This window comes from Zootoca vivipara, chromosome 13, assembly GCF_963506605.1.
Source record: "Zootoca vivipara chromosome 13, rZooViv1.1, whole genome shotgun sequence".
In the NCBI taxonomy this organism is placed as follows: Eukaryota; Metazoa; Chordata; class Lepidosauria; order Squamata; family Lacertidae; genus Zootoca; species Zootoca vivipara.
In genome coordinates, this window is record NC_083288.1 from 51,448,579 (window position 1) to 51,464,701 (window position 16,123).

At 49.5% G+C, this 16,123-nt stretch overlaps 1 protein-coding gene across 4 annotated transcripts in view; it reads left to right on the top strand.

The window, feature by feature from the left end:
- Positions 1-13,400, top strand: part of DLG4 (discs large MAGUK scaffold protein 4) — a 139,149-nt gene extending 125,749 nt beyond the window's left edge. For all 4 annotated transcript variants that reach the window (XM_035134487.2, XM_035134488.2, XM_035134490.2 and 1 more), the window contains 10 exons: positions 779-893; positions 2,143-2,319; positions 2,422-2,458; positions 4,622-4,649; positions 5,439-5,486; positions 5,704-5,805; positions 5,966-6,138; positions 7,165-7,274; positions 8,881-8,972; positions 10,683-13,400. In XM_035134487.2, the coding sequence (XP_034990378.1) occupies positions 779-893; positions 2,143-2,319; positions 2,422-2,458; positions 4,622-4,649; positions 5,439-5,486; positions 5,704-5,805; positions 5,966-6,138; positions 7,165-7,274; positions 8,881-8,972; positions 10,683-10,789 (989 nt within the window). In that variant the 3' untranslated portion in view covers positions 10,790-13,400. The remainder of the gene's footprint in view (positions 1-778; positions 894-2,142; positions 2,320-2,421; positions 2,459-4,621; positions 4,650-5,438; positions 5,487-5,703; positions 5,806-5,965; positions 6,139-7,164; positions 7,275-8,880; positions 8,973-10,682) is intronic.
- Positions 13,401-16,123: the final 2,723 nt, after the last annotated feature.

Here is a 16,123-nt window from a genome sequence, read left to right on the forward strand (position 1 = left end):
CGGGGATGAATGAATGGAGAGATTGTAAGGTTGCAAGGAAAGGTGGTCAAGGAACCACATGAGAGATGATTGGTGCCTGTTGATGGGAAAATGGAAAGACAGAAGGGTGGGAAGTTGGGTTGTTTGGTTGCAGGCACATGTAGGGCAAGGCTATGTGTGTCCAAGGGAGGGGGCCGTCTGTAGGTAGATGGGTAGGATTTGATGGGGTTGAGATGTCTAACATGGCCCAGGTGAGCCCAATATGGTTGAGGTGAGAGGGACTGTGCAATGGGGCCTGTTAAGAGATTTGTGGGGGGCTGGGGCCACATTCACACTGTGCATTTAAAGCGGTATCATTGCCACTTTTAAGTTGTCATGGCTTCCCTCACCTCCCAAAGAATTCTGGGAGCTATAGTTTGTTACAGGTGCTATAAGTGTTCAGATACCTCTTTTCCCTTCACAAGGCTACCTTGGGAAGAGGGATAGATTGTAAAAACCCCTCTGTCAATTGGTAGCTCTTTGAGGGGAATGGGTGGGGTGCCTCCTAACTATTTTTTAGCACCCATAACAAATCACAGCTGCCAGAATTCTTTGGGAGAAGAAATGATTGCTTAAAGTGGTATCATAGTGCTTTAAGTTCATGGTTTGATCTGAGGAGACTGGTGGGGAGGTTTGGAAGACTGGGTGTGGAGTTGGGTGGCCATGTGGGCAGTTGTGTAGCAGCCGAATGGACTAGAGGATTCTATGAGGGAAGTTGAGTCCTACTGACCCTGACCCTTTCTGTAACCACCCACTGCAGAGTACAGCCGCTTTGAGGCCAAGATCCACGACCTCCGGGAGCAGCTGATGAACAGCAGTTTGGGCTCAGGGACAGCATCGCTGCGGAGCAACCCCAAGAGGGGTTTCTATATCCGGTGAGATCACAGCTGCCTTCTCCTCAAGAGCTTGGCCATCCCCCGCCCCCTGTTCCTGAATTACTAGTAGATTTTAGCATCTGAGCACCACCAGAATCCACAATACTGCAGGTCCCTTTGGGTTTGATCTATGGGGGCTGGGTTCAAAAGCCATTTTCTTCCTTGGGCTCACTTTTTCCCACCTGTAAAATGGGAGCATGTCAGGGTTGTCTTACAGCTGGATAAGAATTATAAAGGGCTCTGTTCAGCTAAAGTTCCATATAAGCAATTATTAATTATGATAACCTCTTTCCTTTGAAACAGAGAGGCATTTTAACTAAAAAAAACCCCATCCCTCTTATGTTGTATCTGAGTCTGAAACCTATAACCAGACTTAGTGTCTCTTTATGTCCCCCTGCTGATGTTGCTGGACTCCAACTCCCATCTTTCCTGACCCTGGTCTGTGCTGATGGGAGTTGGAGTCTTTCAGCAACTTCTGAGTGACCACACATTAGCCCCTCCCTAAAGTAAGTACTGCAACTATGCCCAGGCCATCCAAGCAATTCTGTCAATGCAGAAAATGTTCCCTTTCAGAATTTACATACCGTGTTCCCTCTGGATCAGCTGTTGCCCACCCTTTTGGACGAGTGGGCACATTTCAAATTTTGGGAGAGTGCTGGGGGTGCCATTCACAAAATGGCTTCCAGGGGGGGTATGACATAACACAAAATGGCTGCCATTGAGAATGTGGCATAATGCAGAATTAGAGAGACAACAACCACCCCAGACAACCTTACGCAGGAAGTCAGCTATGTCCTGATTGTGGAAACTTAAAACAATACGATACCTCTTTAAATCCTCTTGGTTTGCCCCAAAGCATCCTGGGAAGTGCGGTTTGTTAAAGGTGCTAAGGGTTGTTAGGAGACCCCCCATTCTCCTCCAATAGCAGCAATTCCCAGAGTTCCCCATGAAGAGAGATTGACTGTTAAACCACTCTGAATCTGAAGAGGGGGGTAGGCGGGGGATCTCCTAACAATTTTCACCAACCTCGAACCAAAGCGCTCATAATTTGTCGGGGACTGCCATGACCTTTTAAAGTAGCTTCAGACTGCATTAAACGCATGGTGTAAATGTGACCCCAGCCCAGAGGGCTCTGGCTGCACCTCCTGTTGGGTCTCCTTGCTTTCTGCCCCACCATTTCCAATGGGCACCAGCTCCCACTGCTCCTGTGTTCACCCCCAGCCAAGCTCCTCTCACTCCCAACTCCCAGGGCGCTCTTCGACTATGATAAGACCAAGGACTGCGGTTTCCTGAGCCAAGCGCTGAGCTTCCATTTTGGCGACGTCCTGCACGTGATCGACGCTTCCGACGAGGAGTGGTGGCAGGCACGGCGCGTCCACCCGGATGGCGACAGCGACGAGATTGGCTTCATCCCCAGCAAAAGGCGGTATGTGTGAAGGGGTCTTGGCAATTGGGGGCGGGGTCAGAGGGAAGCTGTTTGTGTCACTGCCCTAAGCCTCCGCCCTCTGTGTCTCTCTCTCGCTTGCAGGGTCGAGCGGCGGGAATGGACACGGCTAAAAGCAAAGGTAACTCACGCTCCATCCCTCTCTTGTTTGTGGAAGCTGGGGAAAAAGGCACTCTTTGCGTGTGTGAAAGAAGGAGAACTTCACCCTGATGAAAAAAGGTTCCCACTTGCGCCCCAATGTGCAAGTATGCTTCGTCTTCTCACACACGTAGCAGGCATAGCTGCCAAGTACCCTGTTTTCCCCGGGAAACCCCCGTTTTTACTTACCTTTTCCCGGTGGTCCCCTGTATCACTTCGTCTCCCGTTTTTCTCCGTTATTTTCTCCTGCTGGCGGCCATTTTTTTCCTTTCTGATTTGCCCTTCTATGGGCACCAAAAATGGCCGCCACCAGCTTCAAAAGTTGCATCTACGCATGACCGGAAGTGCGTAGACGCACCTTCCGGTGTCGGCGGCGGCCATTTTTGGTGCCCATAGATGGGCGGGGCGACACCGGAAGTTGCGTCGACGCACTTCTGGTCATGCGTAGATGCGACTTTTGAAGCCGGCGACTGCCATTTTTGGTGCCCATAGAAGGGCAAAGCGACACCGGAAGTTACGTCAACGCAACTTCCGGTGTCACACGGCTGCCGGTCCCGGATTCTGCGGTCCGTGACTTGGAAGGTAAGAGCTGGCACCATTTCAACACAAGGCAGATCCCCACATGCAGGGAACTGGACCTGCTGATCAACTCGCTTGTCTCCATCCCTAGCCTCTAGGCCGGCCTTCCACAATTTCTCACCCTCCACCATGGGCATAGCCAGAATTTTTGTTAGAGGGGGGTAGCAGAACCTCATATTTGTATTGATTTTTATTTATTTAGGAGGGGCAGCTTCCCCCCTGCCCCCCCTGGCTATGCTCATATTTTGGACTACAGCTCCCATTAGCCTCACCAGCCTATGGCTGCGCTGGCTGTGGAGGATGGGAGTTGTAATCCAAAGCAGCTGGAAGGTACCGGGTTAGGGAAGGCTGGGCTAACCAAATTCCCTTCCCTTTACACTGTTGTACCCAAATGACTGGCATTCAGAAGAGTGGCGTGTGTTTTGCCTGGAGAAGAGTGGATTAAGGGGTGTCATGATGACCATACTTTTGAGGGGCACATCTTGGAAGGATCATAGCTCAGGTGTAGAGCATCTGCTTCGCTTGCAGAAGGTACCAACTTCAGTCCCCGACAGCATCTCCAGGTAGGGCTTGAGAATACCCTTGCCTGAAATGCTGGAGAGCCTCTGCCAGTCAGTGTGGACAATACTGATCTAGATGGACCAGTAGTCAGATTCAGTAGAAATGTTTTTTCCACACTTCTTTTTCTGTGGCTCCAGATTGTAGGATCTGATTCAGGAAGGGGTTTTTGGCTAAATATTAGGCAGAACCTCCTGGCTATATGACCGGTTTGACAGTGAAACAGACTGCCTCACAAGGTGGCAGACTCTCCTTTGTGAAGAAATTTTCAAAGAGAGGCTTGAGTAGAGAGGTTGGACTAGATGACCCTTGAGGCCCCTTCCAACTCTGGGATCCTGCAGGAAGTACGTTTCCTCCATCAACTGGTTCAATCCAGTTTTCAAGCTGTCCAATTTGGGGGCCATGGGTGCCTCTTTTAGGAGCGGATCCTATAAGCAAGTTAAGGCATAGTGTGAGATATGTGTTTCTTTTTCTTTGTCCTGAATCTGCTGCCAGTTTCTTCAGATAACCTTGAGCTCCATTGTGGGGTTCCTGTGTTATGTTTGTTACATAACAAAAATAGAGATTCAGCACTTGCATGAATTATGGAAATGGAATAATTATTTCATTGTCCTCCTGCTTTTCAGCCCGCCCGCCCCAAAGGCTCCCAAGGCAGCTTACAAATGCTATTATTTGTTTATTTTGTCAAAGTTATAAGGGTCTTGCTTTTCCACTCCTGTTCATCCTGAAAATGGTCCCCAGAGTCAACATGAGCTACTCTTTTGTTTGTGCTCTGATCCTCAAATTTCCTGGCATACCTCTGGGGGCTGAGATAAGAGCCCCACACCATCTCCCTGTTTGGTAACTCTTGCATTTAAACGCGGGTGGGGGTGCTTCTGCTGGTGTCCCCCATGCTGGCAGAAATTCCAAGGCTTCCATGAGGATGACTAATTGGTCCTTCCTTCCTTCCTTCCTTCCTTCCTTCCTTCCTTCCTTCCTTCCTTCCTTCCTTCCTTTCTTCTCTTTCCAGGATCGGGTGCCAGGATCGGGCTCTCAAGGTGGGTGTCTGTCTCTTGGCTGCCTATCCCCAACTTGGGTCCTTTGGATATTTTGCCCTACGACTTCCACTGGCCCCTAGCATCATCATCTGCCCATACTGACTGGGAACTGATGGGAATTGTAGTCCAAAACAGCTGGAGGACACCAGGTTGAGGAAAGCTGCTCCAGGCCTTCCTCTTCACTCTCCCCCCCCTCTTCCAAACCTGTCCTTTGAGAAATATTTCCATGCCTTCAAATCCACAACTGTGGGAACTTTCCCCCCTTTCCTTTCTCCCTTCTCTCTCCACACCATTTTATTTATTTCTACTTTTTTATATCCCACCTTTCCTCCAAGGAACTTAAGTGGCATGTGCAGTTCTTTTCCCCATTCTCATATGATCCTAACAACAACCCTGTGAGGTAGATTTGGCTGAGAGACAGTGAGTGGCTCAAAGCCACCCAGTCAGCTTCATGGCCGAGGGAGGATTTCAGCCATGGTTCTCCTAGGCCTTAAACTGACACTCTAACCACTACACCGCAATGGCTCTTAACTTGCCCCTACTTCCCTGTTGCTCTAGAGCAGCCTTCCCCAGCCTCCAGATGGGTTTTGGACTACAATTCCTATCAGCCCCCAGTGTCATTTGGCTGTGCTGCTGGCTGGGGTCTGCTGAGAATTGAACCCAAAACATTTGGAGGGCACCAGTTTGGGGAAGGCCCTTTGCAGCCTGCTGTTTTCCCTGTTAAGGAGACATGTTCTGGGGCTTGGATTAAACAGGCTTTATTTAACAGCCTCCTTCTTTTTCTTCCAGGTCGAGAAGATGCTGTCTTGAGCTATGAAACCGTTGTACAAATGGAAGGTGAGAACTCTGTCTTAGCTCAGCCCTTCCCTTCCTCAGCCCTGAATTACGTACGTTATTATTGATGTTGCTGTTTGTACAATGAGAAAGGCTCAGAAGGTCACCCATTGATTTGCGGTTGGTTGTAATCAACTGATTGTTTCACTGTCCCTTTTTTGAGTTGTGTTCTCCACCAGCACAGGCCATTTACAATTTCTTTGGGTTTTTCCACCCCTAGTTCACTACGCTCGACCCATCATTATCCTGGGTCCCACTAAGGACCGAGTCAACGATGACCTCCTCTCGGAGTTCCCTGACAAATTTGGCTCCTGTGTCCCACGTGAGTCTGACAGGCGGTCCCTATCCCTGCCCCCCTTCCTGGGTAACGATAAAATGATGGGTGGTGGGTGAGAAGGACTTCTGCTTCAGGAGGAAGCCTTGGCTGGGGCTACTATTGCTCCCCTGTGCGTGACGGAGACTCCCCACTCCTGCTTCTGCAGACACCACTCGGCCGAAACGGGAGTATGAAGTGGATGGGCGGGACTACCATTTTGTTGCCTCGCGGGAGAAGATGGAGAAGGACATTCAGAGCCACAAGTTCATCGAGGCCGGCCAGTACAACAGCCACCTGTACGGGACGAGCGTCCAGTCAGTGCGCGAGGTGGCTGAGCAGGTAGGCTGGAAGCGGAGAGTTGAAGAATCACACAAATGTCAAGAGTTTTTGAGAAATAATTCGGTGGTAGAGTACCTGCTTTGCATGCAGAATGTCCAAAGTTCAGTCCCCATCAGGGACTGTGAGAGACTCCTACCTGATACCAGGAAAAGCAATTCAGCATAGACAGTGTTGAACTAGATAGACCAATGACCACTGACTGAGTAGGCAACTTCCTGGGTCTTCTTCCCCCTAACAGAAAGGTTTGGACAAAGCAAGCAGAGAGAGGTTACCAAAACTCAAGAGTCCATTGATAATTAGATACTCTCCAGCAGCACGCAGCCAAGAGACTCAAAGAATCTCGGTCTCGGTCCAGTATACCTGAAGGAGCGTCTCCACCTCCATCATTCTGCCCGGACACTGAGGTCCAGCACCGAGGGCCTTCTGGCAGTTCCCTCGTTGCGAGAAGCCAAGTTGCAGGGAACTAGGCAGAGGGCCTTCTCGGTGGTGGCGCCCGCCCTGTGGAACGCCCTCCCAACAGATGTCAAAGAGGAAAACAACTACCAGACTTTTAGAAGACATCTGAAGGCAGCCCTGGTCAGGGAGGCTTTTAATGTTTAATAGATTATTGTGTTTTAATTTTCTGTTGGAAGCCGCCCAGAGTGGCTGGGGAAACCCAGCCAGATGGGCGAGGTATAAATAATAAATTATTATTATTATTATTATTATTATTATTATTATTATTATTATTATTATTATCTCCTTCCCCTGTTTGACTGGGTCTCTGGGGCTGGTTGTCATAGGAGTGGGTAGCAGAGGATGCCTGAAGGTTGACCTCCACAATATGCTGTGTATATCCCTCCATTGTGTATTTGGGGGCGGGGTGCCCCAAATAGGCAACTGGCCTGCCGGTGGACATTTTTGGCAGGGGGAAGCGATTGGGGAGGCCATGGGATAGCTGTGGCTTTGCGTGACCAGCGGGGCCAGAAATGGAATGCAAATTGGTGTTGAAACCTCTTGACCAAATTTCTCTCTCTCCCCGCCCAGGGCAAGCACTGTATTTTGGACGTTTCGGCCAATGCCGTACGGAGGCTGCAGGCAGCTCAACTTCACCCCATCGCCGTTTTTATCCGGCCACGCTCCCTCGAGAATGTTCTGTGAGTGGCCCCCCCCCGGGGTGGACAGGGGCTGTGGAGTGGGGCGGGGCAGGAGGGTGCCCACACATCACTTATCCCACACCTAGAAAGCACGAGGGGGGGGGTGTTGAGAGGTTTTCCGCTTGCCCCATGCTTCCTGGGTATGGGTCCTCTGAGCAGTTTTCCATTTGCCCCACTGCTTTCACCAAGGAAAGCCCACTCTTGACCACTGAATCAGAGGCAACATTAATCTGTGGGAAACCCGGTAGACTTTTGTTCCAATTCAACGGTAAGGAGCAGGTTTTCCCAGGGGAAAGTGGTTGGACAAGCGGAAGTGGTGTTGCCGTCTTGGTCTGAAAGGGCCAGGAGGGTGTAAGATGTTGCACAAAGGTTGGAGTGTGCAAGGGGGTGGGATGTGGTCTGAGAGCAGCCAACACTTTCATTTATCATTCACCGTTTATTGACTTAAGGCATTTATATGCTGCTTAACCATGAAGCTCACTGGGTCACCCTGGGTCAGCCACTGCCTCTTAGTGTTTACCTGCCTCACAGGGTTGTTGCGGGGATTAAATGAGGAAGACAGAGAAAACCATGTACACCACATTGAGCTCATTGCAGGAAAAGTGGGATAAATAAATGCAATAAATAAATGAAATTTATCCTTAGCATTTCTAAGCAGCACCTAGCAAGATGATCTCCTCTGTGCCTTTGAGGAAAGACAAAGTTGTTCAGGGGCTTTTAAGTCTTTGTTTTAAAAAGAGAAGGCAACAAAGGGTGCTCCCGTGCTGTCACTGTTTTCGGGTGGGATTCAATCAAAGACCAACAAATTCAGTTGTATAATTATTGGCAAGGTCTTGTGCAACAAACCTGCGCTCCCTTACCCCACCCTCCCTCCAAAAAATATATATAGGCATTTTTCTATGGGGAAGTGGTGGGTGCTTTGAAACAACCTCCCTGCAAACAAATCCGAATGAACGCTCATTAAAAAGGAAAGGCTCAGTGATAGAGCTTTTGCTTTGGATGCGGAAGGTCGAATCCCCGACAGCGTTTCCAAGTAGGGCCAGGAGAGACTCCCTGCTTGAAACCCTGGAGAGCCACTGCTGCCGGTCAGTGGCAGCAGCTGGCTGGGGCTGCTGGGAGTTGTAGTCCCAAACTGCTGGAGGGCACCACCTTGGGAAAGGCCGGATTGGATGCATTAATGGAAGCAGACAAGGGATAGCCATTGTGATATCTAAAGAGAACCTCAAGATCCCGAAGCAGTTATATCCTGTGAACACCAGTTGTCGGGGAGCAGCCACTAGAGAGGGTTTTTTTTACTACATGCCGTGTTTAGTGAGATTTACAGAAGCATCTGGTTGGCCACAGGGTGGAAACCAGGCTGTCCCAAGCTGGTGACTGGTTCCCCAAATAGCAGAAGCAGGTGTGTAGGTGTGTGTGTGTACACACACACACACACACACACAGAGAGAGAGAGAGAGAGAGAGAGAGAGAGAGAGACTGTGTGCATACCCAAAGCACAGGGGGGAAACCCAGCAGAAAGCAGGCAGGTGGAAGAGACAGCTTTGGGTTTGCACAATCTTCGTAATCACTTTGTGTCCTTCTCTCCCCCCCCCTTCTTCTTCTCCAGAGAAATTAACAAGCGGATAACAGAGGAGCAGGCGCGGAAAGCCTTTGACAGAGCTACAAAACTGGAGCAGGAATTTACAGAGTGCTTCTCGGGTAGGTCACCTCCTGCCCCCTCTTGCTTTCCGAACCATTAGCTCTGGGCACAATTCACAGAAGGCTTGAGGCGGAGGAGGCAGGGGTAGCTAGGGGGAACCTCAGGCTGCTTTTGGAGTTTTCAGAGAAGGGAAGTAGCTCATTGGCGAGAGCACCTGCCTTGTGTGCAGAAGGTCCCAGATTCAATCCCTGACAGTGTCTCCAGGTAAGAGATGGGAATGTCCACTGCCTGGAAGTCTGGAGTGAGTGCCACTGCTGCCGGTCACTGTGCACATCAGAACATGGGAAGAACCCTGCAGCTAGAACAGGTCAAAGGGGAATGATTTAGTCCAGCACTCAAAAGTGGCCAACTATGGGAAAACCACAAGCAGGACCTGAGCACAACAGCACCCTCCTTACCTGTGAATGCCAGCGTGCATATAGCCATTATGATTAGTAACCAGTAGTGGCCGCTGTGGTCTAAACCAGTGTTTCTCAACCAGTGTGCCTCCAGATGTTTTGGGACTACAACTCCCATCATTCCTGACCACTGGTCTTGCTAGCTAGGGATGATGGGAGTTGTAGTCCCAAAACATCTGGAGGCACACTGGTTGAGAAACACTGGTCTAAACCACTGAGCCTCTTGGGCTTGCCGATCGGGAGGTCGGCGGTTTGAATCCCCGCTACGGGGTGAGCTCCCGTTGTTCGGTCCCTGCTCCTGGCCACCTAGCAGTTCGAAAGCATGTCAAAGTGCAAGTAGATAAATAGGTGGGAAGGTGAACGGCGTTTCCGTGCGCTGCTCTGGTTTTGCCAGAAGCGGCTTAGTCATGCTGGCCACATGACCTGGAAAAACTGTCTGTGGACAAACGCCGGCTCCCTTGGCCTGAAAAGTGAGATGAGCGCCGCAATCCCCAGAGTCATCAGCAGCTGGAGTTACCTGTCAGGGGTCCTTTACTGTTACCTCATCCTCCAGTGGACCTATGATTTCCTCCTATTGGAAGGAGCTTCAGCAGCTATCCAATTCCTCCCTGCCACAGGATTTGTGGGCATACAATTCATGCAGGTGGGCTTGGACTTGCATAATTCAGGTTCGTCCCTTGACCAAGGCCACCGTGTGGGCCTCAGTGGATGGGCAGGAGGCCTCCATCTGACAAAGTGGGCTGTAGCCCACGAAAGTATATGCCACAACAGTTTTGCTAGTCTTTAAGGTGCCACAAGACCCTTGATGTATCTGGGCCAGAGCAGAGGGGGTGGGGCCAATTGGCATGGGGGGCCTAATCCGAGTCCCTGGTAGAGGCAAAGAGGGACCCTTTGGCCTACATTTCCCATATGGCGGGCCTATGGCCAGCTCTACACAGCCCTGGATGTATGTGCTACAACAGGCATTCTGGGAATCCTCTCTTGCCAGGAGCTGAATACCAGTTGCTGAGAGCCACAGGAGAGGAGAGAGTGGTGTTTTGCTCAGGTCCTGCCTCCTGTCTTCCCATTGAATCATCTGTTTGGCCACTGTAAGAACAGAATGCTGGACTCGATGTGCCCTTGGCCTGATCCAGCAGGGCTCTTAGATCCTGGAAATACCCTCAGGATCCGAGAATGAGCCCCTGGCCTGGTTCAGCAGCCAGCCTCTTCTGAATGTTCTCACAAACTGATCTCTCGGGTTCTAAAAGCAACCCCCCTCTCTCTCTCTTTGACACACTCACCCCTTGCCATCTTCTCCCTCTTTCCCCCCAGCCATCGTAGAAGGAGACAGCTTCGAAGAGATCTACCACAAGATCAAAAGAATCATTGAGGAGCTCTCCGGCCCATACATTTGGATCCCGGCTCGTGAGAGACTTTAGGAGCCTAATGTGAACTGATATTTCCCGGAAGGGATGGCAAAACCAACCACCACCGAATCTGCGACAGAGCTGTCCTCTCTGGAGAGGGGGACCGACTCTTGTCTCTTGCCACTGAACTTAGCTGTTTGGTTAATATTTTGGGGTTGGGTGGGGATGTCTTGGGACAGGCTTCTTTTGTTTCTTCCGTTGACTCTTTAATATTCTCAATTTTTTGTTTTCCTTTTTCCTTTTTTCTTTTCTTCTTGCGTGATCCAGCTCCCCCGCCCCTAATCCTGATTCAAAACCGCTCCCGTTTTAATTTCTGCAGCAAATGTGGGGCTTTCTTCCATCCCCCAACAGCGCTAGCGCATGCATGCTGTCATTTGGGGGGGCAGGTGGTGGCACAGGGGAAGAATGGGGGGGTTTGTTTCTTAGGTTCTGGTCTGTTTCGTTTTACAAGCAGCAAGGTGGAGGGGAGGCACACGCAGACTCTGAACTCAGAGAGAGAAAGACTGAAACAAACTTATTGTGGGAAAGAAGAGAGAGATATTTTTTAAGAAAAACTTTCTGCAAATGGAAGCCACTTTTGATGAGTTTACTTTCCAGAACTCCCACCCCTTTTTTCAGTGATTCAGAAGAAAAGAAGGCATTGCTGCTGAGGAGTTTTAAAGTTCCCTGATTGTGGTTTCATCATTAGGGCAGAGAAGAGGGATGGATATTTGGGAGTTTTTTTAAAAAAAAATTGGAAGGACAAATTCACCAAGCTAAGTTTATGCTGTTTTAAAAAATAAAAAAAATCTGACTATTTTCCCCTTGGAAGGAAACAAGGATACCTTTTCCCGTTCCTTCCCTCTTTTGTTTTGGCTGAACAATATTCTACGATTGAAACAAGCACAGACCCAGGACTGATGAATCCGAGATAATCCTCACTTGCAAGAATGGCCTGATGATGACAATGACGTTGGGATATAATATATCTATATCTATATATATCTGTATCTATATATAGATAGATAGATATTATTTTCAGTTGACTTTTTCTCTCTTTTTGATTTTCTCTTTCATTTCGTTTTGTTTTTTTCCTCTTCATTGCATGAAGTTTACTTTTGTGGCTTCAAAATTTAGCAGGAAAGGGATAACAAAAAAATAATAATAACAATAATCATGGAACCATTTTTGCTAATCCAGCAATCTATATTTTTCTTTCTGGGGGAGGGAGAGGAGAGAGAGAAAAAGAAGAGAAAGGTTGAAAAAAAGGGGAAATAGAGTTTTTTTTGATGTCCTGTGACTATTTTTTGGGGTCATATCAAGTATTTTGGTGCGGCTGTGCGTGATGTATGAAAAAAAAATACACAGAGGAGAACAGTTTTAGTGGGTGGGAGATATATTTCAGAGGGCTGTTTTAAGTTCACTTTGAAGATTTTAATTTCCAAATCTAATGGATTAATTATTATTTTTTGTATATAAAGAAAAAAACAGAGATTGGACTTAACGGGTTGGGGGAGTTGGAGATATTTAGCCCCCCAACCCCACTGCTCCAGCCACTGCTGGCCCCCGGCAAGACATGAAACTCTCCAAAAGTTCGCCTGTCCGGGGGTAGGCGGAAGGTCCCAGGTTAAACTTGTACTCTAGGAAGGAAGAGCTGCTTGTGTGTCAGTGGAGAAGTTCATTTCTGTAGCTGCTGTGAAGTTAAGCAGCTTGGATTCTGCTCCAAATGCTTGAACTAAGCTTTCGCTCGAACTGGGTTCTCCCCTGCCCCACCCTCCAAAAGCAAGCCTCACCCTGACCGTTCATAGAAATAATTTTTTAAAACGACAGGGGTTGAATCTAACATTGTAATTATATGTTGGACCTGGTCTGAAAGCTCCGAAGGCTGGCTACCACCCCCACCCCGCCCAAGGAGCGCAAATGTCTTCTTCTTTTTTAACAACCGCTGAGTTGAGGCAAAAACAAAGATACTCTACAGAAAACAAAGGAAAAGATGCAGCTGGAATGGAGGTCCAGAGCACAAGGATACCAACGCACTTGGAGGGGGGGTGGGGCATCCCAGGGTTGTGTTTGCCCCCCCCTCCCCCAAAGTCGCTCCAGCTCACACGACTGAATATGCCAATTCACCCACAGGCCAGTGGGGTAAAGCTGGGGGGGGAGAGTTTACTCTGGGGAAACTGCCCCCATCCATGGCAAAGATGGCGCCTGACAGATGTGGCCTCTGATCCTGATTTGAACAGTTTGATCTGGCCCTCTGCACCCCCTCTTCAGGCCCTTCTAGAAGTGTGCCGTTTCGAGCAGGGCAGCCCAGACTCCTGAAACCCCCTGGGATTTCTAAGAGGGCCCAGAAGGGACCAGACACTTTGCGTCTCTTCTCCTTGGCCCCCCCTCCCCTCCCAGTAATGCTCGCTGAACACAATGGGTGCCTCCCGTCACACTGATTTGTTAAGGGCTTTCCTCCCAAGGGAATGGGGTTCCTGGTGCCAACCCCCTCCTCCCCCCCCAAAAAAACCCCCAGTGTGTTGGCATGGAAGGGGTTGGTCAGACGCAAAGGGTTCTTCCCCCCTCCCCTGGGGCATTATTTAAAAAACAAAACAGGATGTAATTGGAGGTTGTTTCTTGCTGGGGGCCACGTGAAGTTTGTTTGGGGTGGGCGGGTGGGTGGGGAGATATAAGAGTATTTTGCATAGAAATATTATCGCCTTCGGCAACGAATAATTAAAAACCAATGAAAAACCCATGTACTCGTGTGACTGTGTGATGTGCTTCGAGTGGGGAAGAGGAGGAATAGTTGTGTTAACTTCAGAATCACTTCTGATTTCTTCCGATATACACCAGGGGTGGCCAACTCCCAAGAGACTGCGATCTACTCACAGAGTTAAAGACTAGCAGTGATCTACCCCCTTTTTGGAGGTTCAGGTTGAGCTTTTTTTAGGGGAGCCAAACTTCTTTGGGGGGAGCCAGTGATCTACCGGTATATCACGATCTGCCTGTTGGACGTGCCTGCTATATGAAAGGCACGAATACAGGATGGGTGACACCTGGCTTGAGAGCAGTACATGTGAAAAGGATCTAGGAGTCTTGGTAGACCACAAACTTGACATGAGTCAACAGTGTGATGCAGCAGCTAAAAAAGCCAATGCAATTCTGGGCTGCATCAATAGGAGTCTGTATAGCGTCTAGATCAAGGGAAGTAATAGTACCACTGTATTCTGCTCTGGTCAGACCTCACCTGGAGTACTGTGTCCAGTTCTAGGCACCACAGTTCAAGAAGGATACTGACAAACTGGAACGTGTCCAGAAGAGGGCAACCAAAATGGTCAAAGACCTGGAAACGATGCCTTATGAGGAACGGCTTAGGGAGCTGGGTATGTTTAGCCTGGAGAAGAGAAGGTTAAGGGGTGATATGATAGCCATGTTCAAATATATAAAAGGATGTCATATAGAGGAGGGAGAAAGGTTGTTTTCTGCTGCTCCAGAGAAGCGGACACGGAGCAATGGATTCAAACTACAAGAAAGAAGATTCCACCTAAACATTAGGAAGAACTTCCTGACAGTAAGAGCTGTTCGGCAGTGGAATTTGCTGCCAAGGAGTGTGGTGGAGTCTCCTTCTTTGGAGGTCTTTAAGCGGAGGCTTGACAGCCATATGTCAAGAATGCTTTGATGGTGTTTCCTGCTTGGCAGGGGGTTGGACTGGATGGCCCTTGTGGTCTCTTCCAACTCTACAATTCTATGATTCTATATAGATAAGAACGTAAGGTGTCCTCAGGCTCTGCAATTTGCATGGCTGCCACTAGGTGGCTACACCAGCTGCAGCATGCAGGATAGCAGACTGGTCCAAGGGAGCTGTGCCTCCCTCCATTAAATGGGCCTGCAACAACGTTGAGGGTGGGTTTAATTTACACCACAGTTTTGCAACCTCTCCCCCCACCACCACCACCTCAGTGCCTGCAATGAGATTTAATTGGGGGTGGGGAAAGGCCCTTCACGCAGTTGTTTAGCAAGCAGCTCTCTGCAGTGTGACATGTACAATAGCAAACTCGAGTTCTCAGTGCCGATGGCTATGTCACCCCAATAGGACCTCTGGAAAACAAGAACATAGGAGCTGGATCAGGTGATGCATCTTCTCATGGTTGGCCAACCAGGTGTTCCAGGTGTTCAGAGGGACACAGCTTTTGACTGTGGAGGTGTGAGACAGAAATGTCGGGTGTGTGTGGTGCTGCTGCTGGGAATTGTAGTCCAAAACATCTGCTGGGCCCAGGTTTGGAAGGGTTGGTGTATATCAGGCATCCCCAAACTGTGGCCCTCCAGATGTTTTGGCCTACAACTCCCATGATCCCTAGCTAACAGGACCAATGGTCCGGGAAGATGGGAATTGTAGCCCAAAACATCTGGAGGGCCGAAGTTTGGGGGTGCCTGGTGTATATGAAGATCACAAATCACCGTATTTCACTTCTCTCACTAAAAAATGAAAGCTGGGCCCTTTTGCATCCCAAACAAAGAAGGCGTTAGGCTCTAAATAAACGGTCACTTTTTTGTGCATTTAATTTCACTTATTTTGAAGAAAATGGGGGGGGGGGACTTCATTCCTGACCCTGATCGGCTTTTTTGAAAGCTGAAAATGCGGTCCTTCCCTGGAGAGAGAGCAAAAGTATATTGACAGTGCAAAGATCACTTGAGGGGGCCTGGAGAAGGTTGGCGGAAGGGGGCCGAGGGAGTCAGTGCATAGAGCTTGTAGAACATCCTGCCCTGCAAATACAGGACAGCCGGAAAAAAAGAAGCAGAAGGACCCACTTTGTAGTGTCTGCTCCACAAACCTCCATAGGAGCAATGTGCTTCCACATTTCTGGAAACTCCTCATAACGACCCTTGCCAAACCTTGTCAGGAGAGGCTAGCTCTTTTGCAGCCGTTCTCTAAACCAATTGGCTTGTAGCTGTGGACATGAAGGGTGCGATGATCCCACGGTCGCTGGGGAGCAGTCGGATCCACCAGGCAAATGGGGGCACTGCCCCACCAACCTCTGCCCCTTTCAGGTAGCTTCTCACCTGCTTACTTACAAAACAGTCCAGGGGGTGGCGCTACCGGTAGCTATTACCTTATGTCAGAGGTTTCCAACCTTTCCCAGTCCACGGCTCCCTTGATCAACTCCCCAAGCTTCAGAAGCCCAGTTAGGTCACCCCTTGCCTGCAGAGCTGGCAGCCCCTCACCCTTTTTCAAACGCCCTCCTTTGTGGAGTGTTCCCTCATCCGCCTCTTCTTGGGAGCCACCACCGCCAGTACCCCTGGTCTCTGAGCCGCACCTCATCTCACAAAGAGGTGCCTTCTCATGCCCCCCCCCGGGCCTAGGAAGAGGATGCCCACAGGATT